This window comes from Mirounga angustirostris, unplaced genomic scaffold, assembly GCF_029215605.1.
Source record: "Mirounga angustirostris isolate CCGP_5_RB_7025 unplaced genomic scaffold, mMirAng1.0.hap1 SCAF_14, whole genome shotgun sequence".
Classification (NCBI taxonomy): domain Eukaryota; kingdom Metazoa; phylum Chordata; class Mammalia; order Carnivora; family Phocidae; genus Mirounga; species Mirounga angustirostris.
In genome coordinates, this window is record NW_026991722.1 from 44728652 (window position 1) to 44748261 (window position 19610).

At 37.1% G+C, this 19610-nt stretch overlaps 1 protein-coding gene across 7 annotated transcripts in view; it reads right to left on the reverse strand.

The window, feature by feature from the left end:
* The window catches only part of TAF4B (TATA-box binding protein associated factor 4b), a 132202-nt gene that overhangs the window by 110445 nt on the left and 2147 nt on the right, over positions 1 to 19610 (reverse strand). For all 7 annotated transcript variants that reach the window (XR_010407275.1, XR_010407274.1, XR_010407276.1 and 4 more), the window contains exons 2-5: positions 6375 to 6520; positions 4858 to 4965; positions 1423 to 1584; positions 1202 to 1324 (exon numbers count right to left, since the gene is read on the reverse strand). Coding sequence is in view for 4 of the 7 variants with exons in the window: in XM_064577790.1 (XP_064433860.1) it covers positions 1202 to 1324; positions 1423 to 1584; positions 4858 to 4965; positions 6375 to 6520 (539 nt within the window). In the remaining 3 variants the exon portion in view is untranslated. The remainder of the gene's footprint in view (positions 1 to 1201; positions 1325 to 1422; positions 1585 to 4857; positions 4966 to 6374; positions 6521 to 19610) is intronic.

Here is a 19610-nt window from a genome sequence, read left to right on the forward strand (position 1 = left end):
TAATTGCCAAATCACTATGTTCTATACCTGAAAGTAATACAATATCTATGTTAACTATACTTCAATCAAAAATTAAAAATTTAAGTTAATTGAAATTTTTAAGAATGCTTGAAAGTTAAAAACTTGCTTATAGGATTTATAATTTTAAATATCTAAAATAGTTTTCCCAAGTGGGAAACTAGCCATTTCAAATGTGCTCTATTTCTAACAACTATAGGTAGCATAAAAAACAGTAGTAAAGAAAATATTTTAATATTTATAAATTATACTTGTTTTCCTGTGCAATATTTGAAATATACACATTTTCTGCTGGGAAAAAGTGACCATTTTTATACAAAAAATACACAAAATGCTCATTATATGGTCAGAGAAATCTGTATATTTTAGTAGCTCAAAAAATCCAAAATTGTATTTGTCTATTATACCCTCAGCATATTTCTTAAGCATATAATATGCAATATTTGTTAATTTCCACCTTCATCTGCTTTAATATATCTAAGCAATTCACCTGAAAGAGGATATAAAACCTGAATGATGTATAATTTAATAGCTAAAAAACACAGCATCTTGGAACTTGGGAACTCCAAGATCATCACATTTATTACTCTTCTCATCTTACAGAAAAGAAAACTAAAACTTAAAATTAACTTACTTCCACAGGTTACAAAGTATGCTGTTTGAACTTACAAGAACTGAATTTCATTATTTGTTGATAGCCTGGCTTTCTGGCATTCGCAATTCTAGTAACAATTTTTTATTTGACCAAAGAGTCAACTTTCTCTCCAAGGCCTTTTATTTTTTTTAAGATTTATTTATTTGTTTTAGAGCGAGAAAGAGTGCATGCAGGGGTGGAGGGGCAGAGGGAGAGAGACTCCTCAAGCAGACTACCTGCTAAGCATGGAGCCTGACACGGGGCTTGATTCCAAAGACCTGAGATCATGACCTGAGCCAAAATCAAAAGAGTCGGACACTCAACCAATTGAGCCACTCAGGCACCCCTCCCCAAGGCCCTTTTTAAGCTAAGGCATACAGAAAGTAATATAATGGATTTACTTGTTTCAGATTTATTATCATTACAAATTAAAAAACAAAAGCTTATCAAAAAATCCATCTAAAATAAACCTCATTTAAAGATAAGTCCCATTTAAAACACGTTCTACAAATTCTTAGCAGAATTTAAGCTTTCATAATACTAACTTACCAAAAGTTGTTCCACCAGTTTCTTCACATTCTGCCCCATTTCTGGAGACTGTGATCCACTACATGCTAGTTTTATTAACATTGCAAGGAAGTTCTTACATTTCTTCACATTTTCTAGCATTGCCTAAAGAGAGAAATATAAACACAAATGTTAGCTGGAAAACAGAATTCAAGAAAATTTCTAAAGAGCTGTATTCATGTAAGATGGAAGCGGGAGCTTACCGGAGAAAGACTTGTCTGAACAGCTGCTGAGTTCTCTGTGTTGAGACTGGGCTCATTTGAGGGGGCAGCTGATGCTCCCGAACTTGAAGGCTTCAGGGTAGTTACGGAATTCAACGGCTTTACAGGAGTAACTGTGACAACATTGGCTGGCACAGCTACAGACTGAAATTAGAAGTAGTGCACATTTAGATATGTATTACTATGAACTGTATCACAGCAGGTGCCTCGTTTCACACTTATCAGACTACACATGGATCTTGACATCTTTGCTTTCATGTTATGTTCTACTAGTCTAAGGCATCAGAACACTGTTGTAAGAGCTCTGGACTTCAGTAGATCTGGGTTTCATTCTCATCTACCTACTTACTTTATTATTTTTTTTTTTTATGTTCAATGAGCCAACGTATCTACCTACCTACTTTTCACTGACACTTACTGAGTGTTGACTTCAAGCAAGTTACTTAACCTTGCTAATACTTTGATTCTCGTCTGTAAAAAAACAAGGACAGAAATGGTACCTCCCTACTCTCCTAGGTTTGTTTGTGAAAAACAGTACCAAGTGCATGGTCCTCAAAACACATTATTAATACTTCTCTAAAAAGAATTTGAAATAGTAAGTTTTTATATGAAAATATAGAATATCCTATTCCGTAATTTTCTGCTTTTTCTTAAGTATAAAGCAGAGAGATCTACTGATCATCTTATACTCAGATAAGCTGCTTTTATCTAGACTCTTAGAGTAAGCATAATGAATATTACAAACTGTGATAGCTTATTTTCACACTGAAAAGAATTTTGGTTATGTCTTCCACCTTCTATTGAAATGAGGTGTGATTATAGCACCACCCGCAGGATAAAAAGTTTAATACAAGAAATCACAAGTCAGGCAATAATTTATACAACTCAGATAAAGCAAAAATCTTATTTTAAAACAAACACAAAGTTACAGAACATGAGTCAAGTTTGAGGGTGATGGGAGAGACAACAGTATTTACAACTGACTCAGAAAACTGAACACTGCACCATCATTTTAATTTAAATATTTTTATTCCAGAGGTATACAACACAAAAAGGTCAGGTTGCAATCACCTTCAAGAAAATTTCCTTTGGTAACAGTCAAAATAAGTGAATTCAAATGTACACCAAAATTTCCCACTTTAGAAAGACTGGAGCATATATTAGACGAAGCATGCTTTAAGGGTAAAAATGGGGAAAAAATTTAAAACACTGATTAATGGTGAAGAGACTAGAATGATGAAATGTTAAGCAAAAAAGATAAAAATAACTGCACCTAATTTAGTGAAATATTATTAAAGTAGATCTCAAGGCAACAATGAAAATGAGTCACCTTCCTATTCCTAGCCTTCGTTCTGCTCTCCAAGGACAACTACTGTGCAGTTTCTCTGAATCCTTTTGGAGACTGTCTAATAAACTTTTTCAGCTTAATCTACAGTAATTAAATACTCTTTCTTCAGTGAGTCTATATTTATACTCTGCCATTAACTCCTTATGCTATTATTTAAAGAAAGCATAATCTATAACTTTAGCTAGTGATTATGATTACCCTTCTGGACTAATGGGAAGGGTTCCTCTCCCTTATGAAGCAAAATAAGAGCCAATGAAATGCGAGCTCAGGAAAAGCATCCTATTTTTTGTGAACATTTACGGCATTTCTACTTTCCTTGTTAGTATTTTATAGCCTCTAGTACAAAATCTGTCCTTCACAACTCTAATATAGCTACTAGCTGTACCTTACCAGATACCTGCACCTTCCAGGCCAATTCTTCCTCCTAAGAGGCACAAGGAGGTACACAATCCCAGTCTTACTCTACCTACATAATCCCATTGCAGTAATGGGTGGACCATCTTAAACTCAATCATAACTCCTGATATTGAAGCCCAGCCCATTCTATTTCCATGCTTTGCAAGACCACACTGGCACTGATTATGAATGTCTGGGGGGCATGACCTAGAAGCTGGCAGCCTAGTAAAGTATCAGAACAGCCTGCAGAGGGCACAGGTGAAGTGCAAACTCAGGCAATACTCAATGAAGATGGAATTCCATCCTCCAAGATTCAGTGTAAGCTGTACCAAGAAACTCTATGGTACTATGTCTCCAATAGGACAAATACATGAAAACCAAGAGGTAGAGGAGCAGAGGGATGAATGGAACCACTTATCATCACTCCCAAAGACGCAATGGGGGACCCTGTGCTTCCCATTTCTACCCACAGGGGACACACTTTCACCAGAGAACACAGCAAGAGTTCCCATAAGCTAGACACCATGGCTGCCTCCTGGGTACTTCAGGTTCCTAGTGTCTAAGGAACAGCAGTAAAGAATCATTATCATGGCAGGGATAATTGACCTGACATCTGGAATAGGTAGGGTTGCTATTACACAATAGAGACTGAGGAAGAATATGTGTGGTGAATCCAGGTGATCCACTTAAGCGCCTACTGGTGTTTCTTTGCCCAGTTGTTATGACACCATGTCTCAAGAGAGCATGGTGAGTAGGACCTCAGATCACTCAGGGATGAAGGTCTGGTCACACCACCAGTTAAGTTACCAAGACCAGCAGAGTTATTAATTGAGAATGGAGAGAATCTAGAATGAAGAGGAGAGTCAAGGAGGGAGATGATGAGTATCAGCAACAGTGATGAAGACTGTAGTTCATCCTAGTAACCTCCTCTTCTTTGTTTCCCCAAGGAAGAAACCCATTGGAATTCCAAAAGATCTGGTCTTTAACATATTTAAGGAAGTAGATCCCAGTGACACCAGGAGTAAACTGTGATATACCATTACAAGGAAATCTGTTTTGTGCCAGCTGTGGGGAATGCCATTATATAGCCCACAGATGTCAGTTCTTTCAGGATTTGTCTCAACTACAAAGAATTACCCTGCCCAACAGCACAACTTCCTTGTGGAGTTGACATCCAGTGACTTATCCCAGAGGGGGAATTAAGGCCCAGCTGACCAATGCTGGCACACAGTAGAACAACTCTGACAGGCCATATTTCCTCCAATGTTCTCCATCCAGTTGGCAGAGGCTTTACTGGGCCTGCATCTAGTTCAAAGTCTTATTCTCCTTCCCTTCCACAGATATCGATAATTAATAAATACCTCCTATGCCAAAATTCTGTCCTGACAACTGCTTCTAGACCCTCTGACACATGGCTATTAGATGCATTTGTGTTAATTTATTACATGCAAGTAAAACTGATATTCCAAGATCATACACAATGTTTATCTTGTGTTTTCCACAGCTCCAACTGTTCCCACTTTGATAAGTGTCACCAAATATCACTGAATTGCTTTCTTCAAGGTCACATGGTCATTGTGGCAACTTATACATCTGGCAGAAAATAGCTAAATGAGAAAGAAAGGTGAGAGAAAAACCAGTGCATGCATGGACAGAAGTCAGTCACAACTTACTTGTACTGAGGAAGGCTTTGGAACAGTGGTTACAACAGTAGTTCCTATTTGTGCCAATTTTTTAACAGGTGCCACTGCCACTTTCTTAATTAACTGTGAACTAGAATTCTGGGGGGGAGGGGGGAGGGAGGAGAGATAATAGAGTCATCAGCATTAGTAATTTTAAATCAGTCAGTACTACTGTAAACATTAAACATTAAAACACTTCACCATAGCAAACTTCTTTGTTATAACTGGTTTTAAAACCTTAGAGATTTTAAGCACGTTTTCCACTATGAACCTAACTGGTCAACTGGCCAACTGACACCCACTTCGTGTTCCTAAGGAGGCAACTGATTTAACAAATAAATATTACAGTATTTTAGCATTAAAATCTTGAACTTTACTCTTTGGCTCATAGAGAAAATAAATGGATTCTTATTTAACATCTAATCATAAACAAAAATCTGCTAACCTATCTTCTCAACTCACAGCAGTTAGATAAAGCAAATTGGAAAGGAAAGGAGAAGCTGTCATTGAAAGATACAGTAACAGAGAAAATGGTCGAGAACCTAGAACCAAATACTAGGAAAGCACAAAATGGGGGCTGGTGGGGGAGCGGACAGAACTGGCAGCAAATATTACCACAGAATACTATGCAATCCTTCATTAGGATGAGCCTGACTCATCAAGAAAATGTTATACCATTCAGCATTTTTTATTTTACCAGAGAAAGACGCCATTAAGAAAATTTTTTTATTGTATTTTTTATTGTATTTTTTCTTTCTCTTGTTGTAAAAAAAAATTTTTTTTTAACCTCTGGCACACAAGATAAATTTTAGTTAGTTACCTGGAAAAATTATCATGTATGTAAAATTAACCATTTTCTAACAACACCAACTAATGAAATATTACAGATTTCTGAATTTCTTAAAAGTCAGTCCTGTAAGGTATGTATAAAAATGAACACCATAAACTGTAGTGTTAATATTTTATACCACAAATTAAAACTGAAACAGAATGATTATTTTCTTTCCATTTAGAGATACAAATAGCCCTTTGAACATTCCCTTGAGGACTATAAAATCTTTGAGTATGAAGAAAAATCATTAGTATTTTATTTTATTTTATTTTTTTAAAGATTTTATTTATTTATTTGAGAGAGAGAATGAGAGAGAGCACGAGAGGGAGGAGGGTCAGAGGGAGAAGCAGACTCCCCGCCGAGCAGGGAGCCCGATGCGGGACTCGATCCCGGGACTCCAGGATCATGACCTGAGCCGAAGGCAGTCGCTTAACCAACTGAGCCACCCAGGCGCCCCATTAGTATTTTAGCAAATACCAAATGACAAAACCAAACACCTTAATTAACATGTTCAAGGAAAGTGGCTTAATTCAAAAAGTTGAGCAGAATCATCTATTATTCTTATTGACAAATACACACACATTTATAGGAAGAAAATAGCTGGAAAATTAAGGAGGATTAAAAAAACTAATAATAAAAAAATTAAAAAATAAAAAAAAAAACTAAGGTATATTACCGGCATTGTACAGATTTTGACTGTATGAGTATTCGTTGGTACAGCTGGCCTTGAAGTTATGTTAGTAGTGGTCTCTGCTCTTGTCACAGCTTGCTGAGGAGATACCAACATCAACTGGCCACTGTTACTTTTGATCAGAACTGTTCCTAGAGTTAGAAGAAAGCAAAATATGACTTCTAAGCTAATAAATGAAACAATCATCATGTATTTTGTGTTCTGACCATTTCTTTCAACACTGTAAAATGCTCTGAATAGGTGATTAATACATACTGAATTCCATGTATACTAATTATTATGCTACTTAAAAGGAGCCAAAACACTTTTCCTTCATGACATCAAACTATAGAACTACAGTAAGATGGTAATGGTAATGGAACCAGATTACACAACGTAACCGATGGAATAAATTGGAGAATTCCAAAATAGACCCATGCAGATATGTTATATCAAATTCTCCTAGGAGGCACTGCAGATTAGTGAGGAAAAGAGCAACTATTCGATAAATAAGGCTGTGTCAATTAGTTATCTATATGGAAAAGATTAAAAGTTTCACACACCACAGAAAACCCCAAGGGCATTAAGAGTACAAAGGTAAAAAGTAAAACCTTTTAAACTCTTAGAGAATGTAGAAAATTATCTTTCTAAACTTGGAATAGGGAAGAATTTCTTAAAATAAGTCTGATGCATTAAAGTATATTAAAAAAATTTTTTTTTGTTTAGCAAAAGACACCATCAGGTAAAAACCAAACGACAAAATGGGAGAAAATTTTAGTTCACATATGTTCAAAGGACAAATATCCAAAATGCACAAAAGAAACACAAATGGCAATGATGAGGAAAAGTAAATTAAGACCACAGTGAGATATCACTTTATATATATATACACCTAGACAGACAAAAATTAAGAAATCCAATGACAATATTAAGTGTTAGAGAGATGTGCTGCAACAGGAACTTTAACATCTTGATGATGGTAATATAATTTGGTACAAGAGCTTTGTTCAACTTTACATGATTGTGCCAAACTGATTCCCATTTGCACACTCTTTAACCCAGTATTTCTAATCTAAAGAAATTCTTGTCCATGTCAGTAGGAGGCACAAACAAGAATATTCATAGCTGAAGTTCCATTTCCAGAAAGGGAGCATGAAGAGCTCAACAAACCTGCTCCCCAGCAAAGCAAGCAAAACTGGTGAAAATTATTTTTAAAAACAACTATTTAAAGTCTTTGGAGGGCGCCTGGGTGGCTCAGTTGGTTAAGCGACTGCCTTCGGCTCAGGTCATGATCCTGGAGTCCCTGGATCAAGTCCCACATCGGGCTCCCTGCTCGGCAGGGAGTCTGCTTCTCCCTCTGACCCTCCCCCCTCTCATGTACTCGCTCTCTCTCTCAAATAAATAAATAAAATCTTTTTAAAAAATAAATAAATAAATAAGTCAAGTCTTTGGAAATTGCATGAAGGCATACAGAAAATGACTTCACCATTATTAATGAGGATTTACTAAAATTCAGTAAGCACAGCAAGAAACAGTGGCATCTCAATCATGACTCACTCCCTTTCCCTTCTCAGATCAGGCACTGTGGCCAACAAAGGCCCTCTCTCTCTCCCTCCCAAGCTCCCAGTTGAGGGCTATGGTATCTCTCTGGGAGGAGCAAGCCACCAGCATTTCTGATCTCCCCCACAATGAGCTGCATACAGCAGAGGATAAATTTGAGACAAGTGCATCCAGAGGTTTCTAGGCTTCTTTTACTCATCTCTACTCATAAAGGGAAGGCTCTTCTTCAGGGATGGCACACTAAAAGTATCTGGACCCCACTCTCCCTCACCCCAGTTCTTTTGTAGGATGGAGGTTCCATGCTGGAAGAAGTAAGTAGATAAGACCAGATGGTGGTAGCCCAGTACCCCACTCCTAAAGCAGGGATACTGCCCACAAAGAAGCATTCCACAGTCCTGATCCCCACTCCAAATATCTCTATAGGGAAGCTGACTTTATTTCTTTTTTTTTTTTTTTTTTAAGATCTTATTTATTTATTTGACAGAGAGAGAGACAGCGAGAGCAGGAACACAAGCAGGGGGAATGGGAGAGGGAGAAGCAGGCTTCTTGCCGAGCAGGGAGCCCGATGTGGGACTCGATCCCAGGACCCTGGGATCATGACCTGAGCCGAAGGCAAACGCTTAACGACTGAGCCACCCAGGCGCCCGCTGACTTTATTTCAACACAGTGTGGGGAAGCTCAAAGGTAACAGCACTCTCAAATACAACAAAAACAATTAAAAGAAGGATGGTAGCTTCATGACAGATACAAGCTAGGCCATAGGCCTAGCTCTAGTTTATCAGAGAAAACCAGAAATAAAAACAACTAAGAAGGGCCCTCTTGATGTCAGAACAAACCTCAAATATTAAAAGTAGCCTAAATTTAATTGGATCAGACTATGGAACAAGTTGGGCCCTATAGCATTGTTGAAAACAATAGGGTAAATGGCTGGCAAAGGTAGAGCCTGATACCTGGGTATGATACCAAGAGACACACAGCTTAACAGAGAAATCAGAGAAAGAGAAAGTCAAGGAGAGCCCTGTCATCTCAGGGTGGCTGAGCTTATGCCCATGGTTGTGCCCTCTGAGGAGCAACATCAAAGGCTTCCCACTGTGGGGAAAAATAGACTTCACTAGAATAAACCAGTCAGACATTAAAAAAAAAAAAAAGCAAACAATAATACACTCAAGGGAACAGGGGGCAGAATCCAGAGTTGCTGCAATATATTAAATTTTTTAAAGACTTTATTTATTTATTCATCTACTTGAAGGGGGGCAGAAGGAGAGAGAGAAGCAGACTCCCTGTTGAGCAGGGAGTCCAATGCAGGGCTCGACCCCAGGACCCTGAGATCGTGACCTGAGCCAAAGGCAGATGCTTAACCAACTGAGCCACCTAGGCACCCCCACATATTAGTTTTGAATAACAAGTTACACAACATGCAAAGAAAAAGAAAAGTATGACACACAGGAAAAAAGGCAGGCAAGAAAAACCACCTATGAGAAGGACTGGCTGTCAGATCTAATTAACAAAAACTTCAAAGTAAACATTATAAATATGTTCAAAAGACTAAAGGAGACCATGCTTAAACAAGCGAAGGAAGGTATGATGATATCATCAAATAGAGATGATTGCTAGAAAGATAGATATTATTAAAGGAAAAAAACCCAACTTCGGTAGTTAAAAAAAATACAGTAACAAAAAAATCCACTAGAGGGGCTCAACAGTGAAACTGAACGAGTAGAAGATCAGTGAACTTGAAGACAGATGAATGGAGATTATTAAATCCAAAGAATGGAGAGAAAAAATAATGAAGAAAAATGAACACAGCCTCAGAGAAATGTGTACCACTGAAAGGCACAGCAACATAGGCATAATGTGAGTACCAGAGAGGGAGGACAAGAGAAACAGAAAGAGAGATAAAGAAACAGAAAAATATTCAAAGAAATAATGGCTGACAACTCCCCAAATTTGAGGAAGAATAATCTAGATGTCCAAATAGTTCAACAAACTCTAATACATTCAAAGAGATCCACACCAAGACACTTCAAAATAAAAGTGTTCGACTATTAAAAGAAAATCTTGAGAACAGCAAGAGAAAAATGACTCCTTATTTACAAGAGATCCTCAATAGGATTAACAGCTGACCTCTCATCAAAAACAATGGAGGCCAGAAGGCAGTGAAATGACATATTCCACTTGCCGAAAGCAAAAAAAAAAAAAAAAATCAACCAACAATCAGATATTCATTAAAAATATCTTTCAAAATTGAAGGCAACATAAAGACATTCCCAGATAGGGGTGCCTGGCTCAGTCGGTTAAGCGTCTGCCTTTGGCTCGGGTCAGGATCCCAGAACCCTGGGACTGAGCCCCATTTTGGGCTCTCTGCTCATTGGGGAGACTACTTCTCCCTCTCCCCCTCCCCTCTTTTTCTCTCTGTCAAATAAATAAATAAAAGCTTAAAAAAAAAAAAAAAGACACTCCCAGAATAAAACTGAGTGGACTGGTTGACTAGCAGACACACCATACAAGAAATACTAAATAAAGTTGTCCAGGCTCAAAACAACTGATCCCAGGAGTAATTCAAATTCACATGAGGGCGCCTGGGTGGCTCAGTTGGTTAAGCAACTGCCTTCGGCTCAGGTCGTGATCCTGGAGTCCCGGGATCGAGTCCCACGTCGGGCTCCCTGCTCAGCGGGGGGTCTGCTTCTCCCTCTGACCCTCTTCCCTCTCGTGCTCTCTGTCTCTCATTCTCTCTCTCTCAAATAAATAAAATCTTTAAAAAAAAAAAAAAAAGAATTCTTTATAAAAAAAATTCACATGAAAATGAAAAAGGGCACTGGGAAAGGTGATTACATAATTTGACAATATAAGTAAATGCCTATTAATTCTGCTTTCTTCTCTTAATTTTTGTAAAGAAATTGTGTAGAAAAATATGTATATAATTATGTTTTTGGACCCATAACATAAAAATGTAATATATTTGTGAATAACAGCAGAAAGGAAGTGGATGGGGGGCGCCTCGGTGGCTCAGCTGTTAAGCGTCTGCCTTCTGCCCAGGTCATGATCCCAGGGTCCTGGGATCGAGCCCCGCATCGGGCTCCCTGCTCAGCCAGGAGCCTGCTTCTCCCTCTCCCACTCCCCCTGCTTGTGTTCCCTCTCTAGCTGTCTCTCTCTCTGTGTCAAATAAATCTTTAAAAAAAAAAAGAAAAGAAGTGGATGGGACTAAAGTTGTATCACACTAAGGAAATGACTTTGGTTGAAAACAAATGAAGAAAACCAGAAACGGTAACTAAGAGAGTAATAAAACAAATGCTACAAATATGTCCTGTGCTCCTTTCTTCTGTCAGTTTCTTTAAAAAACAAAAAGTTACATAAGGTAATAATTATAACAAGGTATTTGTTGGGTTTCTAACATATCTAGATGTAATATGTAGAGCAATAATAGTACAAAATAAAAAAGGGGGAGGAAAATGAGCTAAATAGAAACGTTTCTATATCTCACCCAACTAAATTATTATAAATGTGAAATAAATTCTTACTAGAATTTATTAGATATATATACAACATATACTAGATATATTTTGTAACCTCTAGAACCACTAAATATATATATTGAAAAATTATAAAGAAAACAAAGTGTCACACTAGAAAATATTCACTTAATGCAAAAGAAAGCAGGAAAAAAGGAATACAGGAACAAAAATGAGAGGATATATAGAAACAAAAATAAATGGCAGACCTAAACCTAACTATAGAAATAACATTCCATGTTAACAGATTAAATAATCCAATCAAAAGGCAAAGTGTCAAACCAGACCAAAAAAAGATAAGGTCCAACTATATGCTGTCTACAGGAGACACACTTCAGACTCAAATATAAAACAAAGTTGAAAGTAAATGGCATATCATACAACAGCAACCATAAGAAAGCGCGAGTGGCCATACTTATATCAGACAAAATAGTCTAAAAGTGTTACTAGAGATAAAGAGGTGGCATATTATAATTGATAAAACACCCAGTGGATCAGAAATATTGACAATTATAAACGTTTTTGCAACAACAAACAGCCCAAAATACGTGAAGCAAAAGCTGACATAAAGGAAGGGAAAAACAGAAATGCAACGATAATAGTTGAAAGACTTAAATACCCCATTTTCAACAAAGGATAGACAACTATATAGAAGATCAACAAGGAAATCAAATACTTCAACAATACTATAAACCAAACAAATCTAAAACACACCTATAGAATATTCTACCCAATAACAGCATTCTCCTTAAGTGCACATGGAACATTCTCAGTATAGACCACATGCTAGGACATAGAACAAGCCCCAGTAAATTTTAAAAGACTGAACTCATACAATGTATAGTCTCTAACTACACTGGAATGAAATTTGAAATCAACAACAAAAAGAAATTAGGGGAACTCAGAAATATTTAGAAATTAATTACTCCTAAGTAGTCATTTGTCAATGAAGAAATCACAAGGGAAATTGGAAAATACCTTGAAATGAGTGAAAATGAAGACATAATAAACCAAAATTTATGGCATGCAGATAAAGCAGTGCTTAGAGGGACATTTATAGTCACAAATGGCAGTATTTAAAAAGGAGGTGCCTGGGTGGCTCAGTAAGTTAAGCATCCCAACTCTTGATTTTGGCTCAGGTCATGATCTCAGGGTCACGAGATCCATCGAGTCCTGTGTTGGGCTCTGTGCTGGGTGTGGAGCCTGCTTAAGATCCTCTCTCTCCCTCTCCCTCTGCCCCTCCCCCCACCCCCATTCCTCCCTCTCTCTCTTAAAAAGGAAGATTCAAGGGGCAACTGGGTGGCTCAGTCAGTCTTACTCTTGATCTTAGCTCAGGTCTTGATCTCAAGGTCGTGAGTATAAGCTCCACTGGGTGTGGAGCCTACTTAAAAAAAAAAGGAAGATTCAAATCAATAACTTAAACTTCTGTCTTAAGATACTGGGGGAAAAAAGCAAAATAAAAACTAAAGCAAGCAGATGAAAGAAATTAATAAAGATTAGAGCAGAGGTAAATAGAGAGTATAAAAACAACTGAGAAAAAGAAAAACAAAAATGGGTTCTGGGAAAAGACCAACAAAATTTAAAAACCTTTACCAGACTGACTAAGAAAAAATAAGAGAAGGCTCAAACTACTAAAACCAGGAATGAAAGAAGGGACATAACTACTACTTTATAGAAAGAAGGATAATAAGGGAATAATACTATGAATAATTGTAAACCAATAAATTAGATGACTTACATGAAATGGACAAATTCTTAAAAACAAAAAACTACTGTAAATGACTCAAGAAAATAGGCTCAAGAACCTAGGGGCGCCTGGGTGGCTCAGCTGGTTAAGCATCTGCCTCGGCTCAGGTCATTATCCCAGAGTTCTGGGATGGAGCCCTACATCGGGCTCCCTGCTGAGCAGGGAGCCTGCTTCTCCGTCTCCCTCTGCCTCTCCCTGCCACTTGTGCTCTCTCTCTCTCTCTCTCAAATAAATAAAATTTTGGAAAGAAAAGAAAAGAAAGGAAAGTAAAAGAAGAGAAAAAAGAGGCAACCTGAAGAGGGCTCTAACAAATGAATTTAATTACTAGTCAAATAAAAGTATCCACAAGATAAGCCCAGGTCCACATGGCTTCACTGGTGAATTCTACCAAATATCCAAGGAAAAATTAATACTAATCATTCACAAACTCTTCCAAAAAATAGAAGGAAACATGTATCAACCCATTCTGTAAGGTCAGTGTTACCCTGATACAAAAACCACATAAAGACATCACAAAAAAACTAGAGACCAATACGCCTTATAAATATAGATGCAGAAAGTCCCAACAAAGTACTAGCAAAGTGAATACAGCAGCACAAAAAAAGTGTTATACTCCATCAAGTAATATTTATCTCAGTGTGAAAGGCTGGTCTAACATACAAACATTACTGTAAAAAAGCATATCAATACAGGACAAAAACCCCAGGATCATCTCAACAGAAGCAGAAAAAGCATGACAAAATCTAACACCCCTTTTTTCATGATGAAAACACTCAAAATAGGAATAAAAGCAAACTTCCTCAACCTGGTAAAAGAGATCTACAAAAAACTCACACCTAACATCACATTTAATGGTGAAAGACTAAATGCTTTCCCCTTAAGATGAGGAATAAGACAAAGATCCCTGTGATGAGGAATGAGACAAGAATGCCTGCAATCACTACTTCTATTCAACACTGTACTGAGTTCTAACCAGGATAATTAAGCAAGAAAATGAAATAAAAGGCATCCAAAGAAAGCAGTAAAACCATCTATTCACAGGTAATACGATCTTCTATGTAGAAATCCTAACAAATCCACAAAAAAAAAAACTATTAAAACTAGTAAGTTCAGTTTGGTGGCAGGATACAGAATCAATGTATAAAAATCAGCTGTATTTTTATACATTTGCAATGAATGACTAAATGGAACAAAGAAAACAATGCCACTGGCAATAGCACCAAAAATAATAATATACTGATAAACAAAATAAGTACAACACCAATACTCTGGAAACTACAAAATGCTTTTGAAAGAAATTAAAGATCTAAATAAATGGAAAGACACCCTATATTTGTGGATTGAGAGACTTAATACCTACTTTCCAAGATCATTAACAGGATTAAATGAGGTAATACTTTCAAGCAGGCTTTTGAATTTTATTTTATTTTTTTTTATTTTTTATTTTTTAAAGATTTTATTTATTTATTTGACAGAGAGATAGGGAGAGAGGGAACACAAGCAGGGGGAGTGGAAGAGGGAGAAGCAGGCCTCCCGCGGAGCAGGGAGCCCGATGCGGGGCTCGATCCCAGGACCCTGGGATCATGACCTGATCCGAAGGCAGACCCTTAACGACTGAGCCACCCAGGCGCCCCAGGCTTTTGAATTTTAAAGTTATCAATAGTAATAACTGTTATTAATACCAAAAGGTTCACAATCCAAACTTTTCTTCAACTAAATACTCAAAACTTCAGTAGGAAGTAATACTAGAATAGTTGAAGACAATACTGAGAATAAAATAACAAGAGCTCATCTAAAGTCAATGCTCTTCTAACTGAAGTGTTTATCTATCCCAAAGGCCCAGTTCTAATGAGCAACAACCTAGTGAAAAGGACTTATAAACGTATAAAGGAAACTGAACAGTAGTCTCTTTTCTGAAAACCAGCTACCAAGTCTCTTTGAATCAAATCCTGATAAATTTGACTCATTTTCCAATCATAAAAGGATAACCAGTTTGCCTACTTATCCTACAGACATGTTGAAAGAAAGTAAACATACATTAGGTTACAGAGCACCTTTCCTCTAAAAATATTGTTAAAGTGTAAAGTGGTCCTGTGCTCATTCTCTATCTGGTACATAATTTAACATACTACTCTACTCATCTGACCAGTGAACTGCTATGTCCTAAGATGACTTTCCTATTTTGTCTTGGCTACAAGTTGATCTGGATGGTGGCTGTGATTGCCCAACTTCCTAGCACTGGTAAATACTGACCCTGAAAGGATAGCAGACCACACAAATCTAAGAGCCAGAAAAACTTCAGAATTCACCTATTATAACTTAGTATCTATACATAATTGCCTGACTGGTGACCTTCTAGTCTCTACTGAAATAAATCTAGGGTTTTTTTGTTTTTTTTTTAAAGATGAAATTTAATAAAGTTAATAGAAGTTCTGTTTTTTTTTTTTTTAAGATTTTATTTATTTGACAGAGAGAGACACAGCGAGAGAGGGAACACAAGCAGAGGGAGGGGAGAGGGAGAAGCAGGCTTCCCGCCGAGCAGGGAGCCGGATGCGGGGCTCGATCCCAGGACCCCGGGATCATGACCTGAGCCGAAGGCAGACGCTTAACGACTGAGCCACCCAGGCGCCCCTAAATTTCATCTTTTAAAAGTAGGATCATATGTTTTCAGGTGGTTTTACCTTTTTAACTTGCCATATTTGTTTTTACACATGTCTTAGTTTACACAAATAATATTGTTGTAGAAAAATTAAGCCCAGAATAACCCAAGGAAATTCTCAAAATCTCTTTAATTTCCAGGAGACATACTGTGTCTATTTACCACCGCATCCATGGTAATGAGCATAAAACCTAGTATACAGTTAGCACTGAAATGTGTGAGTAGGTTAAAAAATACAGAACTTTAAAATACTTTTATTTCCTTGATCCAGAAATTCCAAAATTCTTGGAATTTGTTATCTGTCCCAAGAAAATAAGACACACATCACAATCTAAATATAAAAACATTCTGTTTACTTTTATTTATAAGTAATCTTTTTAAACAAAAAGGCATAAGCAACCTAAATGAATAAAGATTAAATAATGGGTTATGCACCCATTAAAATTAAACTTTTGAGGTTAGAACATACAAAATTGTCACTATATAATAATAAGTGAAAAAGAAGGATATAGAAATTAAATAATAGAATCCCAATCATGTAAAAAAGAAAAAAAGAAAATAAAGGAAGCACCCACAAATTTTCTTCCCCAAAGAAACTAAACTTTGGGGGGAGTGAAATGTTCTCCATATCTTGGAGTGGTGGCTATATCTTTGTCAAATTTTTCAAAACTTATTGTAAATGGTTTCCTTTTTAAAATAAATATACATGTAAAGAACTGTAACTCCATAAAGTTTATATAAAAAAGGAAACTAAAAGATATACTCAAAACATTTGGGGTGATTTTTCTGTACTTTCCAAATTTTGAATAACAGACATAAAAAAGTGGGGGCACACAGACATTGAGGTTATTTCAAAATCCATCCTTTGAAATTATAATAAAATCTTTTAAAAAATATAGTGAATTTGGTGGATGCCAATATACATTAGATAAATAGCAACCAGAGTACCTATAGCCCAATGCTATACAGGTACCTTAAATATTTAGGGCATGCCTGTTACGCAACTCTGTATTCCACACAAATGTTGTTCTTTAGAGTTCTGTGACATGTAGACCTATATTCTTAGTTAACCCATATGATACTTCTATGAAGAAGGTATGATCCCATTTTAGACATAAGAAAACTGACCCTGAGGATGAGGTTAATAAACTTGCCCCAAATCACAGACTTATTAAGTGGTAGAGCTGGGATTCAAATCCAGGTCTGTTGATTCCAAGGCCAATGTTCTGCCCTTTATTGCTACACTTCACTGCTTTCCACAAGAGGCTAACCCACCAAGCCCCTTGTTATCTATAAATCTGATTAGCACACCTAGTCCTTACTCTGAACTAAACTTGCCCTGAACTAATAAACCTTCCCAGCTACTCTATATTATATACTTACTTTACTTCACAAACTAACAAGAGCCCTCTTAGGCATAGTTATTCAGTAAGTAACAAATCTATATAACATTATCATCCACCCACATTTCTCTACATTTGAAGTCTATCTCTCTCCACTCAATTATAGGACTCATCTACTCTTACTGTTAATGAAAGTCAAGTCTGGAAAATTACTTATTAGATTTCATAGGTAGATTTTTATTTTATTTTTAATTTTTTTTTAAGATGGTATTTATTTATTTGACAGAGAGAGAGCACAAGCAGGGGGAGCAGCAGGCAGAGGGACAGGGAGAAGCAGGCTCCCCACTGAGCAGAGAGGACCCTGGGATCATGACCCCAGCTAAAGGCAGACACTTAACTGACTGAGCCACCCAGGCACCCCCATAGCTAGCTTTTTAAAATTAAGTATTAACATTGTTGATTATGCATTTTAATGATCTTTTGCGGATAAAATTTGGTAATCCTATGAAAAGATTACCTTTTGAAACAACAGTTCCACTTCTAGCAATTTATCCTATAAAAAACACATTTATAAAACGGCACAAAAATACACAAAGATGTTTATTATAGCATCATTTGTAATAAAAGAAAGTAGTGCAAACAATATCAATATCTACGAATAGCAAAGTGGTCAAAACATGATGGTACATTGATACAGTGGATTAGTTAGCAATTTAAAAAATGAGGAATGGGCGCCTGGGTGGCTCAGTTGGTTAAGCGACTGCCTTCGGCTCAGGTCATGATCCTGGAGTCCTAGGATCGAGCCCCACATCGGGCTCCCCCTTCTCTGTGGGGAGCCTGCTTCTCTCTCTGCCTCTGCCTGCCACTCCCCCTGCTTGTGCTCATTCTCTCTCTCTCTGTCAAATAAATAAATAAAATCTTTAAAAAAAATAAAAAATAAAAAATGAAGAAGATTTATAGTTACTAACATGAAAAGGATAACACTGTTAATAGCAATACTCTGGTGAAGGGGGTATATTACATTTCAGTAATGCTTTTTTTCTTTTACATGAGCACATGCTGCTTTTGTAAGCAGAATGAGCAAAGAAATTAAAAATAAAATGCACTGGTATGTGTAATGGTCCTTGGAATCCCTTAGGGGCTACAGCCCTATTTTCCTCTTCTCTCTCCACATATACTAATGTGTGCATTCAAATACTCTGGTGCCCTCTCTGAGCAAGGAACTTACTAGGTTCTGGGTAATAAAGTCAGTGACAGAGTCCCTACCCTCATGCAATGCCCTTTTGATAAAGCCGGGGTGGAAACAAGAACCGCTAGCTTATCCAGGAACTGGTTCAGAAATTTGAGAAAAGGTCCAAATCCTATGCCATGCCTGAGCATGAAAGAGTTGATGAAGAAAGACCTGAACCATTTTACAATTAACTTTCACAGACTTCTGTACAGTATGACCATCAAGCAGAAGTTACCAGTTTTTGACATAGCAGAAGCAACCAAATCCTTGATCATTATTCTCAAACAAGTGATAGAAGAGACAAAGAATACCAAAAACAGAAAGAAGTGCAGTCTGGCCCCAAATCCCACATGTTCATAAAAGAGAAGACCGAGAAGATCAAAGAGATTACCAAAAACATTCAACAGAGTAATTTTCAGAGCTTTGCTATAGCTTCTTTCATTTCCTCACAATTCTGCCCCTTTTTATTTCCAGCCCCTGCTCCCTAGAAAAACCTGTGGTGCATATTTATACTTTTAAAAACCACTTCTTTTCATTGAGGAAATTCTGAAGTAAACAGAAATCCAATAATTATTATCTTGGCAAAAGAAAAGGTGACTTCTATGTGATTTAAACATCCCTGCGTAATCAATTACTAATCCTCAGGATATAAAAGAAATGGTACAAGACTTACAATTTTTTTTAAAGTTACTTTAATCAGTGTTTCCATTTTATTCCTCAACTACTGGTTATCTTATTGTGCACCAATGAGAGCACAAAGGTTAGTATGGTCTTCTGCCACCTATCAGTTGAAATATTCCCAAAAGCCGTTCTTCAAAGGACCTCCCCACCTCCTCTGTAACTAACAATTCCTAAAGGCAATTTATCTCCTCTCCTGTAAGTTTCTCCACAGTCAATAACCTAAAATGTTTTAGTGTGGTGCACACCTACCCTGTGGTCCTGGTTTGCAGCTGTATAGCTCTGTTAAGTTTCAGTTTTGGTTTCTTTGTATAGGCTCTAAAATTCTATGTCACCGTTTAGCCCTGATGCTCACTGAGGCAAATCCTACACACACAATAAGTGGTAAGCACAGTATTGGGTAAGGAGTAAACAGACCTGGATTCAAATTCCCTGACACCTGTGAGGTGTCTGGCATTGGGCAAGTTATTTAACCTTAGAGACCTTTCCTTATTTCCTTATTCTCTACCTTATGA